The sequence below is a fragment of the Rhinolophus sinicus genome, chromosome 2, assembly GCF_057876585.1.
Source record: "Rhinolophus sinicus isolate RSI-liver-muscle chromosome 2, RSI-T2T, whole genome shotgun sequence".
Lineage (NCBI taxonomy): Eukaryota > Metazoa > Chordata > Mammalia > Chiroptera > Rhinolophidae > Rhinolophus > Rhinolophus sinicus.
The window spans coordinates 53783354-53807819 of record NC_142502.1 but is presented as its reverse complement, the minus strand read 5'-3'; the positions used below and the strand labels follow the sequence as shown (position 1 = coordinate 53807819).

The 24466-nt window shown below is 37.0% G+C and overlaps 3 protein-coding genes across 5 annotated transcripts in view; 2 read left to right on the top strand and 1 right to left on the bottom strand.

Annotated features, from left to right (window-relative positions):
* Positions 1–9952, bottom strand: part of USP45 (ubiquitin specific peptidase 45) — a 66221-nt gene extending 56269 nt beyond the window's left edge. For 2 of the 3 annotated variants that reach the window (XM_074333330.2, XM_088795540.1), the window contains exons 1-4: positions 9829–9952; positions 5661–5770; positions 1351–1523; positions 877–980 (exon numbers count right to left, since the gene is read on the bottom strand). In XM_074333330.2, the coding sequence (XP_074189431.1) occupies positions 877–980; positions 1351–1523; positions 5661–5760 (377 nt within the window). In that variant the 5' untranslated portion in view covers positions 5761–5770; positions 9829–9952. The remainder of the gene's footprint in view (positions 1–876; positions 981–1350; positions 1524–5660; positions 5771–9828) is intronic. The other variant, XM_088795539.1, reaches the window with a different exon arrangement.
* LOC148758783 (uncharacterized) lies at positions 9329–10202 on the top strand. Its single transcript, XM_088795541.1, has 2 exons — positions 9329–9553; positions 9730–10202. The coding sequence occupies exons 1-2, from the start codon at positions 9486–9488 to the stop codon at positions 9971–9973; spliced, it is 312 nt and encodes a 103-aa protein (XP_088651667.1). The 5' UTR covers positions 9329–9485; the 3' UTR covers positions 9974–10202.
* A 3583-nt stretch (positions 10203–13785) lies between these two features.
* On the top strand, positions 13786–18836 carry LOC109451019 (thiosulfate sulfurtransferase like domain containing 3). Its single transcript, XM_019738880.3, has 4 exons — positions 13786–13942; positions 17828–18001; positions 18176–18335; positions 18631–18836. Exons 1-4 carry the CDS (start codon positions 13870–13872, stop codon positions 18701–18703), a joined length of 480 nt encoding a protein of 159 aa, XP_019594439.2. The 5' UTR covers positions 13786–13869; the 3' UTR covers positions 18704–18836.
* Positions 18837–24466: the final 5630 nt, after the last annotated feature.

Below are 24466 nucleotides of genomic sequence, written 5' to 3'. Positions count from 1 at the left end.
CACTAGGGATCATTCCCCCACTCCCTTGGCTACAATACATCATTTACATATTAAGTTTCCTCTTTTTGCCCCATTCTCCCCAATACTATTACTTGGGGCCAACAACAACAAAACACAACCACAATAGCCCCTGACCCTGTGGCAGAATTAAATTATAAGATGATAATCTCTCCTAGAAGCCAAAATATCCTTACATTAATTTTAGAATCCTGAAATGAAAACATAAAGTTAAAATATTTCCCTCTCAAGGAAACTTGAAAACTGAAAATTCATCCAAGGAACCCTAGGAGTCTATAGATTCCAGGTAGAACATTTTTGTTGTAAAATACAAGGAAAGCTTTTCAATACAGTATTCACTTATACCACTGAAACAGTGTGGTATCCTGGTAAGAGACAGGGAATCAAAAGACTTGTTTTAGTGCTGGGAATTTTGCTTTGTAACCACAAAAAGGTAAATGACACTCAGTGTCTTTATATATAAAATGAGGGAACTGGACTTGATTCCCAACCAAGCTTACATAGTAAAATCACCTGAGAAGTTCCCTTTCCCCTACAGAGAATCACCAAACCACTTAACTGCAGTTAGTACCTTCCTCCTCTAGAACTCTAGGAGTCTGTATTAGCGAGTTCATTATGAAAAACTAGCGAGAATTTTTCTTTATTGTACAACAAAAATGTTAAAGTAGAGAGATGACTAATTTTTTTCTTATTTAAATTTTATATTCATGGGTAATGTTAATTTTCTTAAATTATTCCATAGGCAGTATTCAGGCTAAAAAGCTTAAGTAGTATAACATCTTTTAAATATTTTACCTATAAAGCTCAAAGAGAAAGATATTTTCCTAGTGGACAAAGTACTAACAAAATCTAACTTACCATATAATCCATGTGCTCAGACTAATAATAATGCAATGAAGCTCTGTTCTCCAACTCTTGAAGTGTTTCAATGAATGCTGGCTGTCTGAGTTCTTCCCACATCCCTAACGATGAACAGAACACTATTTATATAATTTACACATAAATTTGTTTCAAATTAACCAAAATTTAAATCATACTCACAAAAAACTTCTAAAATATAAATAGGTAAAAGCAGGTCTAGATATAACTGCTGCAAATGGGCCCAATTCCAAGTTTTTATAAACCACAAATGGTTGTTCTCTGAATAAAACACACCTTTTACTTTACCTTAAATATTTCTAAGCTCAGCCTTGGAGAGTTCTATATAAACATAGAATAAATTTATCTGAAGTTCTAAGCATTAATAGAATGCTTAGACTAATAGTCCAACTCAAAATAAACATTTAAGGAAACTATTTAAGACAAATTCACACATAAAAATACTTTTCTCACCTGAAAACCACACTTGAGGCACAACCAAGTGTCAGGAGGAAGTACTGGCTGTCCATCACAGAATCTTCTTTCTTTTAAACATTCTGAGCAAACTGACCACAGATTCTCAGCTATTGCTCTTTTCACATGATTCACACTGACAGCATGACTTACATGTTGGCAAGTGAAACCTACTGAATAAGACAAAACAAAATTTAAACATTTTCTTCGCTAAACCAAAGCGCTACCATCAGTAAGCAAAAGTCACTAACATTACAATGCTGTTAACTAAAAAGCAGAGATTTTTTTTTAAAAAACTAATAACTCAAAAGGATACATACCGCATGATTCCATGTATAATACATTTGTGAAACAACATAATTATAGAGTTCGAGAACAGATTAGTGGTTGCCAGGAGCCACAGATGGGGAGAAGGAGGTGTGGTTATAAACAGGGAGCACATAGGGTGGTGATGTTACAGTCTGGTATCTTATTGTGGTAGTTACAGAAAGCTACCCACGTAATAAAACTGCACAGAACTACACACACACACACACACACACACACACACGAGTGCATGTATATTTGGTGAAATCTGAACAAGGGCTAAGGATGGCAATGATGTCAGGTTCCTGGTTTTGCTATTGTACTACAGAAATACAAAATGTTAAATCAGTAAAGGTCAGATGACAGGTGAACAGGACCGCCTTGTACATTTCTCTGCACCTTCCTGTGAATCTAAAATGAGTTCAAAAATAAGTTTAATAAGAGAAATAAAGTAGATTACTTATTGAGCAAATATTGTGTCAAGTATTTTGAATGTATTTTCTTTCCATTAGGATACACATGTAAAATCTTTTCACATACACTATCTCTGCTATGATGGTTTTTTCATCATTGTTGGGAGAAAGAAAAACAGGAACAAACAATGACATAATTTGAAGGAATAAGAATTCTCAGAATTCTCCTTAACGAATATTCCCAAATAACAAATGATTTTGAATGGTCCTTAATTACCCTTTATAATCAATTCCCAGTGTGTGGAGGTAAATAACCAAAATATGTTTTTAATTCTTCAAATAATCATATTCTTCTCCCAAGAGCACTTTCATTTCTCCCAAATACCTGAACATTTCAATTACTTCACCTCCAATATCTCAAACACCAAACCTACAACTGCCTGCCAAAATCAAACAGAGACTGAGTAACTTGAAGAGGGAAACAGGAGTACGGTCATTTCAACTTTCTCCATTTATCTTTCTAAACGCAAAGCATTCCCTTTCACCTACTAGTTAACTAGAGAGAGGCTAAGTATTACCTCCATTTCATCCTGAAGACTAAGAATATGATTCCTGACAAGTTACTTATAATTTTAACAAAAATAATATGTAAGTCTGATAAAAGATTTAAAACTTCTAATTTTACACCAAGAGCAAGTTATAAGAATAGACATAAAAGGAGTAACTCTGAAGTCCTATGTTTGAAAAACAAGGACATGTGTCATAAAAAAAGGACACATGTCATTAAAGAAAGGGATGTTAGGGGAAGATTGATAAATGACCACATAAGTTCAAGACGTAGAAATGGTTTACCACATGTCATTGCTTTGAGATTTACATTTTAAAATTCTAAAGGGAAAATCATTCCACATACCTCCTATATCATCTTTGGAGTGGAATGTGGCCACGGTACAACTTAACCATTCTCTTATTCTATAATTCAAATTTATAAAACTGAAATTGTTAATGAATTCAAGATAAAAAGGCATACTAAAAAAAGAGACAACAGGACCAAAATGGAGACAGTCATATTAAGCGCTCTGTCACCAAACTAAGACTTAATACCTAACTTAATTACAGTTTCAGCCTCTCCCTGGAATGGAATCTTAACTAGTCAATCTGGAATTACCTGTCAGCACTAATAAGGTAATCTGCTAGGACCTCTACTATCCCCTAAAGGAAGGTGACCTTGCCACAACAAATCTGCTTTTTGCTGGTATAACCTCCTTGTCCTGTTCTCTTCGGCCTATAAAAGACATCTCCTTGGAGCTCCCTTCTATCTGCTAGGTGGGATGCTTCCCAATTCATGAATCAGTGAATAAAATCAATAAATAAGATCTTTAAAATTTATTCAGTTGGATTTTTTTAAATAGGTTCCAGGCCCCTGAATTAAATCTTTTAGCTTTTAAATATCTCAACCGCATATACTTTTTATAAGTGAATTTAAAAGTTTGAAGTTTTCCTGCAGGAGCTAACCAGTGTTTAAATGGAATTGTCTTTTGTGGGGGAAAAATATAAAAAATTTCCTTCTGTGTTAATAAGCCAATTTCCTCAGTTTTCTATAATTTGGTTAATCATACAATTGTCTAAATTTCATTTGACAAGTCGGTCCTCTAGAGAGTCTTGAAAAATATAAAAATATATTAAAGTCTATAGTTGTTTCACCTGAACAAATCAAAAACAGTAATCCAAATCTCCATGTTGTCCACTTTAAATATTAATAAAAACTTTACAAAGATTCCTACCAGTTTGCAAATGGTGGCATAAAATCAACACTTCCCCTTTCTCCTTTCTCTAAGGGCAAAAAGAACAAGAAACAAATATACAAAGTTCATTTTCAGAGAAAGCAGGAGACAGCTGAATAGCCGAGTCACAAATTAAGTGGAAGGGCTCCACATCAAAGCAGCAGAGATCAAATAGTGCACACAGAAGGAAGCAGAGAGAATACTGCAGCTGTAGATTTCATAGAGAACAACATATGCTTCACAGACAGAACAAAACCTAGATCTCTGTGCTGGAACAACAGTGGCAGGGGCTCCCCTACATCCAATTTTGTTTTAAGAAGAAGCAAAAGGGAACTTCTCATTCACTAGAAACAAAAAGCAAGCCATATCTGCAGCAAACAGTCCTGTCTCTATGGCAGTTAGGGAGAAGAGATACTTTGGATACTGAAATAACCCAGAGCTGCATAATCCTGCTGGTTGGAAAGAAGTAAAGGCTAAATGAGTTCAAACTCAAAATTCCAGTTAGGTCTCAACAGTGTGCTGGCCCTCCAGCCTACATACTCTAAAATTTACTGGTCCAAGAAGAGTAACCCTACTTCAAAAAATGAGTAATCAAAGAAAAGTCAAAGATGCAAATTCTATACAAATATAGGAAGGAAGGAAGGAAGGAAGGAAGGAAGGAAGGAAGGAAGGAAGGAAGGAAGGAAGGAAGGAGGAAAATCATGGCACAGCGATCTCTGCCATGAAAAAAACACACGAAACAGAAGCAAATACTCTGGCATGAGGTGGCAAAACAATAGGAAGTGACTGACAGAGTTCAGGAAAGAAGTGGAAGAAAACAAAAACACAAAACAAAAATGAAGGCAAAACTAAAAAGAGCATAAGGTGACACAGACACTGCTAAAAACACAGTAAAGGATACAAATGAAAACAGCAGGGAAAATGAAAAGGGAATAGGAGTTTTAGAGGATTTGAGAAAAAAATGACTGTGGAAGGCAGGCAAAGAAGAGAGTTAACGTCAGAATAATCAGAATCCCTAAAGAAAACCATATTACTCAGTTTCCCCGAAAATGAGACCTAGCCAGACAATCAGCTCTAATGTGTCTTTTGTAGCAAAAATTAATATAAGACCTGGTCTTATTTTACTATAAGACCGAGTCTTTAACATGATATTATGATATATAATATAATATAGTATAGTATAGTATAGTATAACATAACATAACATAACATAACATAACATAACATAACATAACATAACATAACATAACATAACATAATATAATATAAATATAATACTGGGCCTTATATTCATTTTTGCTCCAAAAGACGCTGATTGTCCAGCTAGGTCTTATTTTCAGGGTAACAGAGAGAACATTTAAAGATACAATTCAGACTTCCTTCACACAGCAATCTAGCTATCCTGAAACACTAATCCAAGTTAAAAACACATGAAAATGGAAATAAATTAAAAACGTCTTTTTAAATGGACAGCTGAACTAGTAAGAATGGAAAGGAAATCCTCCCAGGCCAAAGCAAGCCCTGAGCCAGCAGCTCCCCAGGGTCATCTGCCAACCTCAGTGGCTTGAAGACTTGGTTTGAACAAGCCATGAGAAACAGAACAACAACAAAAAAGAAGCCAATTCTAATTTACTTTATAAACTAAACAAAATCTCAATAAAAACACCAACAGGATTTTTTGGAACCAGTCAAGCTAATTTTAAAGTTCACCCAGAAAACGGTAAAAATAAAGAGCAAAGGATTTATTAATTAAAAACATATCATTTCTTTTCTGCAACTTTTTAGGATGCCAGATATCACAATTTACCAGCAATGTCATCTGAAGAGTCTTCATCATGAGGTACAGTAGGCCTTTTACTCCTTTTGGCTTTCTCAGGTAAAGCTTTGGATGGCTCTTTCACCCGCATCTGTTATTTACTGAAAGGTAGGGGGGAAAAATGAATAGACTTTAATCCTCAAAATTACAATTTTATGTATTTTACTTAATGCACATTAAAATTGAAATGACTTCAACTTTAATTGGTCTACTAAATCAACAGAGGAAGAATAGTAGAAAGTCAACTGAAACCAAAGAAATCTTTATTAAACCAATATACAAATGGCACATTACATTTGAGTTTTTCCAACTACTACCTAGATATATACTGCCAGGTGAATGAAGTTTTGACCAACTGAGTAAGTGCTGCGTCTGGGTCATGTGCCCCTCTTACCCCTTCTCCTGTCCCACTAGCTAGGAGATAGTAGGAGCTGAAAAGGCCACACATACCAGGGATGGAAGCCATGTGCCAAACACAGTAGAACGACCCTACCTGCGCTGTATGACTTAGCGCTGGGATACTGAGAAATAAATTTCTATGCTTTTAAGCTACTGCATTTTTTTCTAATTATTTATTATGAAAAATTTTAAACATCAGAAAAAGCACAGTATAATGAATACCCATATACCATCTAGATTCCACATCTAGAACATTTTGCCATATTTATCTAAATATTAACGTGCATATAGACATATATATACATGTATGTATATTTGTTTTTGCTGAACTATTTGAAAGTTGCAGAGAGCATGTATCTCTTAAGAATAAGGATATAATTATCAAATCTAAGAAAATTAACAATAATTCCTTAATATCGCATATCCCATCATATTCTGATTTCTATATTGGTTTTTTGAATAAGGATTCAATCAAGGTTTGCACGTTGTATTGGTTATGTCACTTTAGTATCATTTAATCTATAACTGTTCCTCCCATAAAAGATGGAGAATTAATAGTCTCTTACTTTCCTAAAACACTAGATTTTATAACAGATCAGGGCAGTCAATACGAGTCACCTTAGAGATCTTGTTAAAATGTGGGTTCTGATTTAACAAGTCTGGCACAGGACCTGGGATTCTGCTTGCCTAACAAGCTCCCAATGGGAAGCCCCTGCTGGGGGTCCACAGACACTTTCAATAGCAAGGTTGTATAACGTCCCACACTGAATTTGACTATTCATGGTGTTACTTACCTCTCTTTTATATTTCTTAAAAACTCACTTAATTCTAAAGATTTTAGATACAAGTTAAGCATTTTTTAAACTACTATATTTTAGTCTCTGTTAAAGTAGCTTAGCCTAAATCCTACCTAATATCACACTGCTCCATGGCTAAGCTACACTGTAATTTTCATGGTTATTTATTTGCTTTTATTGATCAAGGTGGAAGACTCTTTCCAATTCAGTAATAAACTCCAAATCTTGATTTAATCATACCATGTTCCACATGCGGGAGCTTTTGAGTTTACCTTTTAAGAGCCATTTAAGTCCAAGGGTCATCACTATTGAACTGAACTACAACAAATTAAGGGCTTCAGGGTCACAGAGATGCCCAAGGCCTCCGAGTTCCTTGACCACTTCATTTCTGATTGCCTTCTCCCTCCAAACTTCCTCATCCACTGACCCCCTACAGTTCCACCTTGCAAAATCACTAATTCAAGTATTCCACTCTCTGATCACAACTTCAAGTTCTTCCAGCTTGCCTGAATAGCCACTCCTATTCTCCTTTAGTGCCCAGGCTAACAAGAAGCTGCATCTCAACAAGTACTTCCAGGATCACTACAGTAGGGCAGGGAAAATGGGACATGGCAAATGGAGTGCTGGTTCTTGAAGTTTCACTTGAATGTGACACAAGTTACGTCTGCTCGTATTTTATTGGCCAAAACAAGTCATACGGTCATATCTCACTTCAAGTAGACAAGCAGGGGTGGGTAGGGGGGTAGGCGACAAACAGTGCAACTTTATCAGGTACACAGAAAGAACAGAATATGTGTGCACAGCTTGAAAGACTACCACATCAATCCTTAACAGAACCCAATCTTAGATGAACCCATTGACCACTTTCTCCCTATCTGTATCCAAACAGGCTGAAGAAAGTCTCTTAAGAAAGCAGATTAGGTCCACTAAATTCCTAATCACAATCTCAAATGGATCAAGACATCTAATTATCTACTACTACACCTTCTGATCAATTTACTTACCTATACCCCTCACACAGCAATTTGAAACCTTTTTCACTCGACCAAACCTCCAACTCCTCCATCTCCCTATTCCTCAGCATAGAATCTGGTCTTTTACTTTACTGAAAAAAAGAGACGTGATCAGATGGCAGATCTGATCTTTCCACCCCAAGACTTACAAATGTACCTCCAACTATTTTAACTTGATGTCCTAAGAAGAGGTAGACGTAACTAATAGAAGCCAGGAAAAATGGCCCATGGGAAACGGGTCATATTTTTTTTCCAATTACAGATAAACTCTTGACAGAGATGAACATTAACACATAGATAATGCTGTCAGAATTAAAAAAAGAATCTGGTATTTGACATGGAATCAGTAAAACACCTGTGCCTTCTTTGAAAAAACACTGATTCAAACTTGGCAATTTCCAGTGATTTTTAGAGTCAATTTTCAGTGATTTTTCTGACATTTACAATTATGTCTAAACATACAGAATCATTTTGGACAGTAATCCATTATTTATCAATCACTTGTCTGTATACCTTTCTTTTTCAATTCCCTTTAAAGCAAAAAGAGACAAGTTCAATTATTAGAGCTTCAAATACTTTCTATCATCAATATTGTGTCTGGGGAGTTCCAAGACCACCCTCAACATTTGGAGATTCACAAGGACTCACAAAACACAGCGTATAGTTGTACTCACAGCTGAAGTTTATTACAGCAATGTGTTATAGTATGGACATACAGCCTGATCATAATGGAAAAAAAGCACAGGTGAAGTCTGGATGAATGCATCTGCACGCTTCCTTATGTCCTCTCCCTCCCAGAAGAGGTCAAATCCAGCAATGTCTGTGCACTGTCTCTGCTCAGGAAAGCCCATTCTGGACTCGCGGACCCAGGATTTTTATGGGGGCTGGTAACTTCAGCACAAATCATATTGTACAGCATAAACCACATTGCGTCCCGATGCCAAGCAAGGGCTAACTTTGCAAGTAGGCCTTTCTAAAGATAGCAGTCTCAGGCCTACTTATGTTAACTCTTTTTAGCACAAATACATTCTGGCCATTTTTCTCAAGTAGTTTCCCAACCAAAGTTTTCAGTTTTCAACCTAAGCATCATTCTACCATGTCTTTTTTTAAACATAAAATGTACAATTAAGTTGCTTAGAACTGTTTTTTTTTTAAACAACTTATGCCAAAAGAAAAACCCATAGCCTCAAAAAAATATATGTATTCCTACTCTTAAAGACTCTTGGGCAATTATTTTCAGCGGTTGGGGTGGGGAGGGGGGTAGATTGGGACACAGCTCTCCATTTAGATACCTGGCTCAAAAAGATGAACAGTACTTACTATACATACTTTTACTGTGCATCACATTCGGTTCTAAGCACTTCATTGATACTAACCCCAATTAATCCTCACAACCCCCTTGAGATAGGTTACTATGATTTTCCCCATTTTACACTTGAAGAAACTGGGACCCAGAGGTTAAGTGACATGCAGAGGTTTCGGAGCCAGTTAACTGGTGGGTGGGGATCTGGACCCAGGGAGTCAGTCTCCGGGGTTTCTAATACTGCACGGTGCTGCCAGAAATCCTAGGTCACTAACAAAAACATCCCCAAGTTTTTGACGAGGAAATGCGTAGTGAGGAGCGAGCGCCGGAGGAAGGCCGGAAGGGTGTCGGACGCCGCGCGCCGCCGGCAAGGTGAGGCGGGGACTCGGGCTCCTCCCTGTAGGCCCCTCTCCCGCCCCTGCTCCCCCGGCTCCTCCCGCCGCTGCCCGGACACCGGGCTGGCCCCACCGCGCTCAGGCGGCCCACGGTGACCGCCTGGTGCTCCCAAGTATCGGGAAGACGAGGGCGCGTGGGGGCCTCTCTCCCAGGCCCGTCACGCCACAAGGGACCGGGGTCGCGGAAATGAAGACCGAGAAAGTGCTGCGACCCCATCGCCGCGGCGACCCATCGCCATACACCCGACTCACCCCGCCGGGCCTTGCCTCCGCGTCTACAACCACAAGAGACTACGCCTGCGCGGCTGTCGCGGCCAGCAGGGGCGGGGCCTCAGCGACCGCCCCCACTTCTGGGCAGGCTGGGGGCAGCCCCTTGCTGGCTGCGCAGCCAGAGTAGGGCGTGGACAAGGCGGGCCCGGCTCGGGTCGCGCCTCCGTCCTCTCTGTCGGCAGAATCCGGTAGGCCCCGGCTAATCTGAAAATAATAGCAATGAACTCCCAGGTGACGTGCACAGCTCTGGAGTCGGGATGAAGGCCCACTTGTTGCTGCGTGCCTGCTGGGGCAGCCTCCTACTTCCCTCCGTCACACTCTTCTGTGCAATAAAGTCACGGCTGACATCCATCAGATTACCTTGCTTTTCTTCATCATTATTGTCTTACCTGTCGTTCTCATTTCCTTACTAGACAGGAAATTTCTTGATCTACACCTATACCTCTTCGAAGCTCAATTATCGGTTAAAGTGGTCTGCACGTTGCGGATGCTGAGTAAAAGTAGTTGGTTTGAAAATATTTTGTTTGGATGACATTGCAAACATCAACACTAGATATGGATAAACTCTACAAGTCTTGTCATCTTTCAGAACTCTTCACCAGGGGTCAGGTGTGATGTTACGGATAGAGCCTTGGGTTACAAGTCAAGAGACACTAGAGATCAACCAGAACCTCTGGATTTTTCCTTAAGAACTCTACTTCATTTCTTACGAAATAGTTAAAATTATTTCCATGTACAGAATTTGGCAAAGGAGGTTAATAGATGTTTACATTGTATGTATGGAAACCATTCGTTCAACAAATATAATTACAAATATGACAGTCAATGTGCTAAATATAGGGATACATAATCACATTTTATGGTAGGGGGATTTTTTTACCTAGGGGAAAAAATATTCCCCAATATGAATAGGTGTGTTGTGTACTTTTGAAGTCAAAATTGTCTACTTCATAAAACTTTTCATTTATTTTAACATCAGATTTGAAACAGAACGTGGAGTGGGGAAAGACATGCAAACTTGAGATAATGTAAATAATTTGTGTACTAAAATGCATTGCAGTAAAAGGAATTTTTTAAAAAGCATATAGTGGAATCCAATTTACAGTAAAAAAAAGGAATATGGAAACTTATCTTCTCTTCCTCATAAAAAGAAATTTAGGGATAATGTAAATCACCATACAATACTTAAATTTTTCTTGGAAATGACAAAATTCCAAAGCTATCTTGATTTCCAGTAGATGTACCCTTAGCATGAACAAAATCTCCAGAGACTGCAATCTCCATTCAAAACTTGGGATGAGTTAGGGAAAATTGTCTAACACTAAGTTTTTATTTCTTATGGTCTGCAAGCTATTTAGCTTTTCACTTAATTGAAAGTAAAATTTACTCTTTGAGGGATTCCTCAAAGGAAGAAAATCATTTTTAAATGGTACCCAGTAAGTATACATTCAGTGCTATTGCAAAGACGTTATGACACAACATCAAATAAAAATACAAATTTGCTTGAGACGAGCTAACTGTGTATATATTTCAAATAGTATTAAATATCTTAATTTACCATCATTGTTCTGTCTGGAAATATATGCAATACTTTGCTAAACTATAAGTTGTACATATATCTTTTAATTTTTTCTTGTGTATTTTTGAAGATTCACTATATAAAAGTAATACATGACAGTTTAGTATGAAGTTCATCTTTTCTCTTTCCCACACTCCCATTTCCTTTACTCAGAGGTAACATTCTCTCTCCTCTGTTCACAGTTTCTTATGTATAGTTTCAGGAATTGTCTATGCATTTGTACCATATTTTTATATAATTAACATTTGTTAAAAGAGAACACAGTCAGAATACATTACAGTCTACATTCTATTCTACAACTTGATTTTTTTCACCTGACAGTATATCTTGGACATATGTCCAGATTAGCCTCATTCTTTTGAGTAATTTCTTTGGACTCCGATGAATGGATGTATCTTTTTTTCCCAATCAGTCCCTTATCAGTGTATATTCATATTTACTTACTTGTGCAAATATTTTCAGTAGATAGACTATTAGCAGTGGAAATGTTGAAAAACAGTTGCATGAAAGGCAATACATTTTCTAATTTTTCATTTGATTTTTTCTAGTATCTGGGGGCTTGAAGTGGACTTAAAAAGACATGGAAAAAATCCCAAGTCTCTTAAAAATCCCCTCCTTTCCTATTGCCTTTCACTTACATTATGGCAAAAATAAAATGAGTTGTTTGAGAAATAATGATTCATATCAACTTAACAATTATAGACCTTTCTCAGAAGAGTTAAACTATTTCTCTCCCTTTCATCCCACTTTAAACCTTACTGACTCTCTCTGAAGGAAGAACTCAGACCCTTGTCCAAGGAGCAATGATCAAGACTGACTCTCTTGATGAGATTTTTTTTTCTTTAAGGACTCCTAAATAAACCAAGTTTGACACTGAGCTAGGTATAGGAAGATATATTCATCTTTTCAGGAAAAAAGTAACACCAGAAAATATTTCTCAAATAATTAGTTATGAACATTGGGAAAAAAATTGTTTAGTAATACATGCTCTTGCAAAAGCATAAATCTAATTAAATGTGATTCATTGAGGCCAAGTACATTGTTCCCATATCTGTGTCCATACCTGTGTTTTATGCTGCATATCTTGTTTCAAAGTTAATCCACAAAATAGATTACACAGAGACTATGGTTAAACCCCAAATAAGTTGTAAAAACGTAACTGTAAGTGATATCATTGCTATAGAATCTGAAGTAGTTTTATTAATTATTAAATTATTGAACATAACAACTTAGAAGTGCATGAAATTATTCCTTGGACACATACTTTAATAATTTCATTTAGAAATGAAAACTTTTTCATTGTGATTGAATTTACAGTTAAATACAACTTTCATTGTGCTTGGAAACCAAGTTGAGAATAAATTGAAAACAATTTATTAGTAATAAAAAATTTTATGTGGTAGGCTGAATAATGCCCACCTCAAAGGTGTTCTAATTCCTGAACATGATGTTACCTACCATGGCAAAAGGACTTTGCAGATAAAACTAAATTAAGGATCTTGAGATGGATCTATCCTGGATTATCCGAGTGGTCCCAGTGTAATCACAAAGGTCCTTATAAAAGGGAGGCAGGGGATCAGAGGAAGAGAAAGGGATGTGACAACAGAAGCAGGAATCAAAGTTAGAGATTTGAAGATGCTAAACTGTTGGCCTTGAAGATGGGGAAAGGGACAACTAGTCAAGGAATGCAGGCAGCCCCTAGTAGATGGAAAAGATAAGTAAAGAAATTCTCTATCGGTTCGGCCTTTTGGCTAAGATCAAGTGTAGAAATTCTCCCCTAGAGCCTTCAGAAGGAACACAGTCTTGTTGACATCTCAGTTTTAGCCAAGTGAAACTTCTGACCTACAGAACTGTAGATAATAAATTTGTATTGTTTTAAGCCAGTAAATTTGTGGTAATATGTTACAGTAGCATTTGGAAACAACACATTTTTTAAAATAGTTGGACCTAACCTAACAAAGCTGTTATTAAATATAGTCAATTATCAAGTTGTGGTGAAAAGATGACAGCATAAGATTAACTGAATACTGACATCTGTTCAACCAGCTATTAGATTTAAGAGCAGTTCTGAGGAAAGAGCCCATGTCGTTTGCTTTAATCCAATATATGAGACTTCTCAGTTAAAAAGTAAACTGGAGAAAAGTATTTACTTTAAATCTTTAAATATCCTCTTAGGTATATTTTCTACTTTATACCTTTGAACTTTGTCTCTCCTTGAAGAAATAATAATCAAAACAAAAACAAAAACAAGCCTACCCCTTCGTTTCTTTCCACATGATTTTAAATTTTAAAGCAGGGCACGTTTGGGTCAGCGATTACGCCTTGTGGCACTACCCGGTTCGGCCGGCGCCTGGCTGGAGGGCGCTCAAGAGCCCGGCGCTGCACGCCCGGCAGCGGGTGAGGAAGGAGGAAGCGGTCAGCGGCCCCGCGGGAACGAGCAGGCGATGCAGGGCCCTCGGTTGCTGCTCGGCAGTGCGCGCCGCTGGATCCTCGGGTCCGCGGAAGCTGCGCTGTGGGGTGAGCTCGGTGGTCCTTGGAGGGAGGGAGAGCCCCTAAGCTCGGCCCTCAGGGAAGGGATGGCATGGGTGGGGGAGTTCGATTCTGTACCATTCCAGTTAAAAGACCCATTACTCTCGGCACCGGGGGATTTAGCGCCCGCTGACAGTTCTTGTTCCTACAGATCCCGGGGGACGGGTCTGCGGCTGCCCTGGGGGACGCAGGGAGGGTGGTAAACATTGCTCCGGGGAGCTCGCGTAGAAAGGCGTTTACAAAGGTATTGGTGCTTGACTGAGAATAAAGGTCAGTTCGTAACTCGGAAGCGAGCCAGATGGCCAGTTCCTGCCCGGGAGAGACGTACTGACGAGCCCCGCCTTGTGAGTTACACCCGTGACCCATCAGACAGCAGCGCTCATGGCTTGATGAAACGCTCACCTAGAATTTTAGCGTGTTAGAAAGACAAAAGCGCCACCCCTAGTTTTACAGATGGCGGAGCAGAAGACCGAGAGCGACGGTAGTTAATAGAGGCGTTAGGTCTAGAACTCCGCTCCAGCCTCCAGCCGCTTTGCTTTACCTGCTGCCTCCCCTTTAGCAACAACTGTTATTGGTGGCTGCAGGGACAGGAGCGCCGGCCTAACACTGTGTCCCGCTCCTCCCCTCTCCCCCGCGCAGGTATTCCATTTTAACTGTTGGTACGTTCTCTGTCGTTCAAGATGTACTTTTTTTCCTATGTAAATTCTTTGTTGATTGTTTTTTTACCATGTTTAACAATCATTTACTGAGCACCTAATCTGCCAGACCTTCTGCTGGGGATACAGCCTCAGCTGTTGACTTCACCATTTTGTGGAGGAGAGAGACACAAATAAACAATCACCACACAAAGCCCAGTCTTGTGAGACTGTAATGGAGAGAATAACTGACTCTGAGTTGGAGAAAGTGTTAGAGAAAAAGTGTCTTTTCATTTAAAAAAATGTAGTTATACATGATTATAGTCTCATATTAAAACAGACAATACAGCACAATCTAGGTCCCCTTTATACAGCTCCCCATCCCACTCTCCACCCAGATATAGTTTGGTACAAATCCTTCTAAACACTTTTCTATGCATATACATAAATAAATGTACACATAAAATACTACATGTATGTGTTCTGTAGAATATAAATCTATATTATAGGTCACATTTTATATATTATAATGTGTTCTGTGCATACTTTTCTGTAATTTTTTTCTCTTAGGTTTTCAGAAGCTTTCCATGACAACACGTAACTCTTTTTAATCATTGCATGTATTCCATAGTATGAATTACCAGTTTATTTATCCAGGCTGCTATTGATGAACACTTTGGTTTCCAATTTTTTGCTATTATATAAAGTTCTTCAGGAATTAACATTGTACCTGCCTCTTTGGGGTATGTACAAGTAGTTTTTACTAGACTAGATACCTAAAAGTGGAATTGTTGGATCAAAGTGGTGGTGACAGGTAGCATTTAACTGGGTCTTAAAGGAGAGTAAGTGTGCCAGGTAGAGATGAGGGAGAAAGGTATTCTCTTCAGAAGGAACAGTGTGCCTAAGTCATGAAGAAAAAGTGAAAATAGATATTTACTGATTGTACTATATAGATTATTTAAACCTCACAGCAACTCTAAAAGGTTAAATAATATGATTGCCATAAACTAAGTCCCAGAGAGCTTAAGTAATCTGCCTAGGGTTACAGAACTAAGTGGGCAAGCAAGCATATGAACCTAGTTTTTCTGATTCTAAAATCCCTGTTCTTTACCACTATAAAAATGTAGTTAGAGCACATGTATACTTTTCTCCTGTGCTACAACCCATGTTTGTTTAATGTTTGGTATATTTCAAGGGAATTAATTATATCTAGTAAATACCAAGATCTGAGTAATAACAATATTTGATGTAATGATGTTTTACTATTCATTGCTTTTTTTGGCAAAGAAAAATGTTTCAAAATCACAAATTTATAGAAACTATTTGGAAGGCATCTTGGAAATAGTATAACTCATTCATTTTATAGATCAGGAACTGAGGCTCACACAAAATAACACTTAAAACACTGAGAATTGTCAGCTCAAATAGGTAGGCAAGTGACATAAAACCTCATCCACACTAATGCTCCTCTTTGCTCATGCACTGCTTCACAGAAGGCTTCTGTGTTTATCTGTGCTTTATATCAATGAATGAGAGGTACAGAGTTTTTCTTTCAGTTTTTGAAGGTGCAGTATCAGTACAGTAACACGCTGTACAGGCTTGTAGCCTAGGAGCTTAGGCTATTCCACACAGCCTAGGTGTGCAGTAGGCTATACCATCTAGGTTTATGTAAGTGCTCTCTGTGATGTTCCCACGATGATGAAATTGTGTGATGCATTTCTCAGAAAGTAACCCTGTCATTAGTCGACACATGACTATATAATTTTGCCATTAATTTGAATTGTCACTGTTACCAGATACTGAATTCTCATAGATGGTATATTTTGGGTCTGTTCCTATGCCAGTTTTACACTATTTAAAACAATTTCACGTTATATTTAATAAACAACATTTGAATCATTCTTATTACCTTTCTTATAGTAGTCATTTTGTTGTGAAATGAATATTAACAATATTTTTGCTTTTATTTTTAGATCTTTTGGGTTTTCTTCCATTATTTTTAAAATGTAATTTTGGACCTATAGAAGAAGGACAAAAGTAAAATGGAGTTCCCTTTATTCTTATCCAATTTCTCCTAATGTAAACAGCTTACATGGTACAATGATTGAAACCAAGGAATTTAATATGGATATAATCCTGTTAACTAATCCACAGATTTTATTTAAATTTCCCGTTTTTTCACTGATGCCTTTTATAGTCCCAGATCCAATCCGGGATGCTACGTTTTATTGTCATGGCACCTTAGTTGGCTTCAATCTGTGACAGTTCCACAGTATTTGTCTTTCATGACCTTGACACTTTTAAGAGTACTAGTTATTTTGTAGATTGGTTTGTCTGAGATTTTCTTCTGATTAGGTTCAGAGTATGCATTTTTTGGCAAGAATACTAAGGAAGTGATGTTGTTCTCTTCTCAGTGCATTATATCAAGCAGTACTTGTTGTCAACATAGCTTATTACTAGTGAAGTGATCTTTGAAGAATTGGTTAGTGGTATCTTTCAGGTGTCTCCCTTTGTAATTAGTATCTCTTCGGGAGATACTATCCCATTTGTTATTGTACTTTCACCCACTAACTAACATCTGTCAATGGTTCTTGCTGCAACAGTTATTACTGGGGGTGTTTACCTAGTGATGATTTTGTTTCCATCATTCCTTTTACATTTGTCAATTGAAATAATCCCTTCTCCCCACTTATTTATTCAATTATAGCCTTATATTAGTATGGACCTATGGATTTGTTTTATGGGTTATTACCCATTACCATATTATGCTACCAGTTATTTACCAGATACAGTGCCATTAAGCACTTACAAATGGTTTCCAATGTATGGTCCCCACATCTAACACATGGCTTATATCTTCGCTTGGTAAGGGAAAATGAAATTAAAATGTTCTTAATATTGTAACTTGGATCACAGTAAAATTTACTAATTATTTGCACAATTCAGTGGTGAAATGCTTTATTGTGTTTACAAACTCCCTCCTATCAAGGGGCTTGGAGAGAGTAGAATATGGAGCTGGCACAAAGCCAGTCATTGAGCACGCGGAGCACGAGGATATGGCTGCACCCTGCTGCTCAGTCGGGCTGTGTGCAAAATACATACATCAAATACAATTTAGTAAAGTCAAAAGATCAAGTATAGTTAGCTGACTGGAACCAGGGGGGAAATTCCTTTGACCTTCTCTTTCCAGATATTAATAGTGATGTCATTTTGAAGGTGTCTAAATTATTCTTTCCAGGTTTGAAGTCAATGAAAGGAAATTGCAACAAGTTTTGTACTACGGTTATTAAAGGTGTCACTTATAAGGAACTTAAAAACCTCTTGAAGTCCAAAAAAATTATGCTAATTGATGTTAGAGAACCATGGGAAATTCTTGAGTATGGAAAAATCCCCGGGTCTGTCAATATACCACGTAAGTGACATGTGTCTTAAACTAATTCATTACAAAAATATGTATTCAGTAATTTACTGTACCTAAAATTTAATTGAGATTCTTTTTTTTTTAATTTATTGGGGTGACAATTGTTAGTAAAATTACCGAGATTTCAGGTGTAATTTAATTGAGATTCTTAACATTTTCTTTCAGTGGATGAGGTAGGTGAGGCTCTACAGATGAACTCAAAGGACTTCAGAGAGAAGTACAACGAAGTAAAGCCAGCCAAATTTGACAGTCTGGTGTTTTCTTGTTTAGCCGGAGTGAGAAGCAAGAAGGCTCTGGACACGGCAATATCTCTGGGCTTTAATAGGTATGTAGATGAAGGATAAAAATGGATTCAAGAATGTGTATTGCAATGTTCCATGTGTTACATTTTTATTAGTCTACTGAAGAATTTTTTATTACTATGTTAGCAATGGCAGGATAGCTAGACTAAGAGCCTCTAAATTTTCATCCTATTCAAAAGTAACATGATCTTTTAAATAGGCTTAAAGTCTAAATAGTATGGTGAGTAGCCATTGCATCTCTAAATCTCTAAAGTTTCTATCAACCTTGTTATAAAGCAGGAGAAAATGTTTACAGCACGATGTGATGTATGTTTTCAGTGTTCAACACTATGCTGGAGGATGGAAAGAATGGGCAACCTACGAATATTCTGAGAAGAAAAAAGAAAACTGAATTTTGGAATACAAACTGGCGCTTACCTTGTGTACATGCAGCCTCGCATAGTGCAATAAGCAAAAGAATAAAAACGGAGCTCTGGCACCACTGGCTAATGGGAAGGGGATTTTTGTACAAGTCAATTATTTGTTGAATCTTCCTCAACTGTAAATTGAGAATACCACTTCCCCGTCTAGTTCCCAAGGCTACTGAGGATTGATTGAGATAATTTAAGTGACTTGCCATGAAATACAAGGGTTGGGATTCTAGGAATTAATTTTTAAATAGTTTAATATAGTTCAATAGTATCCCAAAGGGCCAAGTTACTTGTGTTATTACACCTTCTGTGTGTCAGAGGCTAGGAGCTAGACCAGTACATTAACAGACTAAAACACCAAAAGTCTGGGATCCTTCTAAGGAGGTGAAATATGAACAATGAAAATACATTAACAGCATCCAAAGACTATGGCAGCGTTGTGACCAGCATGATAGTGATACAATTTTCAACTTAAAAATTAGTATGACCTACGGGGATGGAAATCAGAACAGTGGTTGCTTCTGTGGAGGAAACATTAACTGGAGAAGGCAAGGAGGGAAATTCTAGGGTGATAGAAATGCCCTGTATCTTGAGGTGTTGGTGCATAGGTATATGAATTTACCAAAATTCAATGAAGTGAACATTTGAAAATACACATTTTCAACTGAGCGTTGCTAGATGGGAGGGAGTGGTGGAGATAAGGGGGAAGGTGAGGGGATTAGAAAGCACAGTCGGTAACCACAAGATTACCAGGGGATATGAAAGTCAATTTGGGGAATGTAATCAATAATGTAAAGATTATGTAGGGTATCGGATGGACACCTGTCTCATTAGGGAGACCACCTCAGGGATGATGTAGATGCCTGATCACTGCACTGTACACCTGAAGCTGAAGCTGAACAATAATGAATGTCAACTACAGTTATATATGTATGTATGTATGTGTATATATATATATATATATATATATATATATATATATATATATATTTACAAGAAGTGGAGTACAGCATTAGGAATAGAGACAGTGGAAATGTAATGGCTCTGTGCGATGTCAGAGGGGTAGATGGGGGGAGAGGGGTTATCACTGTGTGAGGGATATAAATGATAAATGTTTAAAAAATACACATTTTCTGTAATTATATCTCAATTAAAAATAATGAAAATGGAAAAAGTTTAAATGTAAAGGACTCCCACTGGCATGGGTATGTTCCTTTGGAATGTTAAATCTTATATTTGTTAGTACACTAATGTACTGGTAATAAAATAAACTTGTGCTTTCTTCCATCTGTGCCTTTTCAGACCCATCTTTGTTTAGTCTCATTTATGTAGTCATTCAGATCATGTAAGGCCTAGCAAGTAACTTATTTGTCCTAAATGACATATTAAGCCACTGGAGAATCTGGAGTAGGGATGTGATGTGATCACCTTGAACTTCTACTCTGATGTCTAGTTTTCAGCAGAGCAAACTCCCTACAACTAGAAAAGCTGGAAAATACATACATATAATACGCACACATGGGCGTATGTACACACACACACACACACACCAATGTTGGTTCATCTTCTACAGCTTTCCTTCTTGGATAGTGGCTCTTCAAATCCCCTCTGCCTTAGTAATTCTTTGATGCTTTTAAACAGATTTTATTTACATAAACAAGTATTACTAGGGCAAATGTACTAAGGCAGTGAAGATTTGAAGAGCCACAATGCCAGAGAAGGAAAGCTGTATAGAACGAGCCACCGTTGAAGTACTGGGCCCATTAAGGAATAGGGTAAATATGCCAGGCTTTTAGTTGGAACCCCTGAATAGCTATATCCTAGAAGTAGAGGTTAACCAGAAACTGACCAACCTTCATAAAAATGTCAGCCAGCTTTGACTCAATTACATCACTGAATGAATTAAGGCAAATCAACTAAATCCCTGAATGAATTAAGGTGATCTTCTTGATACCCGAAAGGCCTACCAGAAGTCCTCTCTTGGAGAAAGGTACCATTATCTAGCTACAGCAGGGCTTGGCAACAGTAAGTATTTTAAGTTGCCATAAAATCTGTCGCAACTACTCAACTGTTACTATAGCACAAAAGCAGCCAGACAGTACAGAAACACCAGTGTAGCTGTATTCCAATAAAACTATTTATGGTCACTTAGGTTTGAATTTTATACAGGTTTCCTGTGTTCCCAAATATTCTTCTCTTAATTATTTTTCAACAATTAAAAATAATAGCAAAAATTCTCTTGGCTCAAAGGCCAGCCAAAAACAAGTGGGAGGTGGGATTTGGTCCATGGGGCACCGTTTGCAGAGACCTGAGCCAAAGCCACAAATGATTCCTACAGTTTTTCATATACAGTGTTCAGAATTTTACCAAAATTTACTAGGAATAGCAGAAAATAGGACCTCATGATTGAAAAATAAGAGAAAAAAGACAATAACACAGATCCACAAAAGGGTTAAATATTGGAGTTTTCACACAGACTTTAACTGATTTATACATTCAATAACTGATGACAAAATGGAAAAATTTATTAGGGGAATAGAAACTACAAAAAAAGTATCAAATAGAAATTCTAGAATTAAAAAATACAATAACAAATTAAAAACCCAGTAGATGGTAGATGGGTTTAACAGCAGATGAGACACAGCTGATGAGAGGATTAATAAAAATGAAAAAACTGAAGTATACATATTAACATGGATTACTCACAATGTTGAAAGCAAAAGCAAATTCCAGAAACATACGGTACAATAGTTTGAAAACATGCAAAATAATACCATTTATTATTTATATTTGTACATACATATACAAATAAGTTATGAGTAATAAATACCAAATTCATAATGGTTTCCTTTGGGAAGAGAACATAGGTTTTAACAATATTAATATTTTATTTAGCATGTTTGGTGGGTAAATATATACTTATTCCTTTTGTAGGTATGGAATAGGTATTTAATATCCCCACCTGGAGACACTTAGAACAGATTCTACAATTATAATACCTTTGGATGCCTGGTACTTTTTTAAAGAAAAAAACTTATGCTAAATAATGTATCTTATTTGGGTATCCTATACCCAAATATAATTGGACTTGTATATTTTTGAGAAAGCAAAGGGTTAAAATAATTTATTTTCTCTATTCGAGCAAACTTATAAAGACAATTTTAGTTGTCAGTTATTCTGAAATAAAAATTTAACATTATGTTTCTAAAACTGCACTTTTACAATTAAACTCTTAGGAGTAAAACCATTACTAAGGTCTACAGTATCAGATGCCTCAAAACATAAAAATATAGCTATGATTTAATCCATCATTTAACAAGTGGCTGTTTCAATCATGGGAGAATATCACTTTTACTCTGATAATGCAAGGATAGATCAAAAGTTTCAGAAATGTAGAATAGCCAAATTACATTTTTAAATACTATATGTACTGTACATTATATTCATAATGGAATAGATGTGCTAGAAAAAGTGGCAACAGTGGACAGCCTCAGAGTTCTGAATTAATCAAAGTGTTTCAGGTTTCCTTCATTTACATTGTCTTTCTTACTTGCCTTATGATCTCATTGAGGTCTCTTGGATTCTGTGAAAATAAATGCACCCTTTTGCTATCTAGTATGTATATGCCACAGAAGTACTGGATAGAGGTAGGATCAGCAGCTAATCTGTGAAAAATTTGTATTATTAAGGACAAGTGGAAAACTGAATGCTCCTTCCATCCTCCAGTAAAAATTATTTTTCAGTGTCTAAAAAGGGCAGCAATTTATTAGTGGAAAAATGTAATTTTGTCACCACCTCTTTTCAGTGCTTCAAGTTTCTCCAGGAGCAAGATAAGAAGGGAAAAGGAAAGAGGAGAGAAATTTTAATCAAGTACAATATGGTACTTATTTACAGGCCGTTGATATTTTGGGTTGCTGTTTGCATTCATTTAACATTAATGGGTAAAGAAGTCAGGTGAAACTTCCAGCTAAGCATCTGGGGGAAGGAATGGCAGTGTGATCCCTTACTGAGGACAATGTGAAACTCTGAATACTGAACAATGATACCTCGCCCCGACCTCACTTGTCTCCAAGAACAGACAGCCCAGTTCATGCCACCTCAGATAGACAGCTAGAAGCTATCTCTCTAGAAAAATTGACCCAGACCAAAGAAAAAGCTTCAGAATATAATGTTGAGGGTGGAAGAAATGGCAAATGAAAAAGTTTTGATGCTCCTTTAACCGTACAATGAAGCCCACTGCTAAAAAGTCTTACCAATGCACAGAGATCTTCCAGTTAGCTTTCTCTGTGCCTTTTAAATATGAAGGATCCTGAGACAATTAAGCAAGATTGTAACTTGAAAGACTCTGACCAAACCAAACAGAAAAAAGCAACTTAAAGGAAATGCAAGGAGCAAAGAAAAATCTTAAACCGAAACCTGAATTAATATCCTTACAGTAACACATCACACTCGAGCAAGAACAAGGTGCTACTTAAAAGAAAAAGGAAACTTCAATGACTTTTTCTCAAGAAGCTACTAGAAGATGTACTCCACTAAAACAAAGGAATAAACAAGCAAAGAAAAAGTTGATTCCCCGTATCTTTGATACCTAAACAGAAAGATGAGGGACTCAAGGAAGAATGTCTCCCTGTCAGTGTATTTCTGGGTAATAAATGAGTAATAACACACGATTCTGGTGATAAATTAATAAAAGATACAAAGTAAACTGAACCAATTAAAACCAAGGCAATTACTACTTCCAGAAAGATAAAAATATTCTAAAAGGAAACATAACCATAGTATACTACAGAATACAGTATCTATGTACACGTAATAGATATTGAATGTGAACTTAACAAAAATTATACAATTAAATTGGATGATGGGGGTAGAAGTCCCAGTGAAGAACCAGATTGGGGAGGGGGGAGTAAGGGGTGTGTGAGGAAGTGAAATCTTCATCTTCCATGTAGGCAGTTAGTAGAAAATATTTACAATTGAAAAAAAAAAAATCAAAAGAAAAGAAACTGGAGGTGAACAGAGGAGGGAGTATGGTAAAGCATTTAAAAGTATGGGCCCCAGAGCCCAGCTGCTCAGGTTTTAAGATTAGAATCTAATTTAAGCTCATCACCTACTTGGCCTGTGACTGGGTAAGTTACTTAACTTTCTGTTCCTGAGTTTCCTCATCTCTAAAATGATTGTTCTGAGAATTAAATGACTTCATAATGTAAAGAGCTTAGAAATACTTGTCACATAGTAAATGCTCAATAAATGCTATAATTATAAGCTTGTTACTTGGAAATGTGGAAGTAACCTAACTGCAGAAAAATGACTATAAGTTGCTGGGGGAACAGGAATGAAGGTATGGCGAATGGGACAGGTCTAACCCTTACATATTATAGTAGCACTGTCCAAAAGAATTACAGTGTAAGCCATTATGAGTTTTAATTTTCTTACACTTAAAAACGTAAAAGAGGTGATATTAATTTTAAGCGTTTTATTTAGTCCTATGTGTCAAAAATTATTTATAACATGTAATAATTATTAACATATTTTACATTCTTTTGTTTTATACTAAGTATTTGAAATCCAATGTGTTTTTACATTTACAGCACGTCTCAATTCAGACTAGCCACATTTTGAGTGTTCAATAGCCACATGTGGCTAGAGGCTATCACACAGGACAGTGCAGCCTGTGGTAATACTTGATTTTTAAAAATAATACGTATCCTCAATGGCTGCTAAATCACAGAAAGAGACAATCAAAC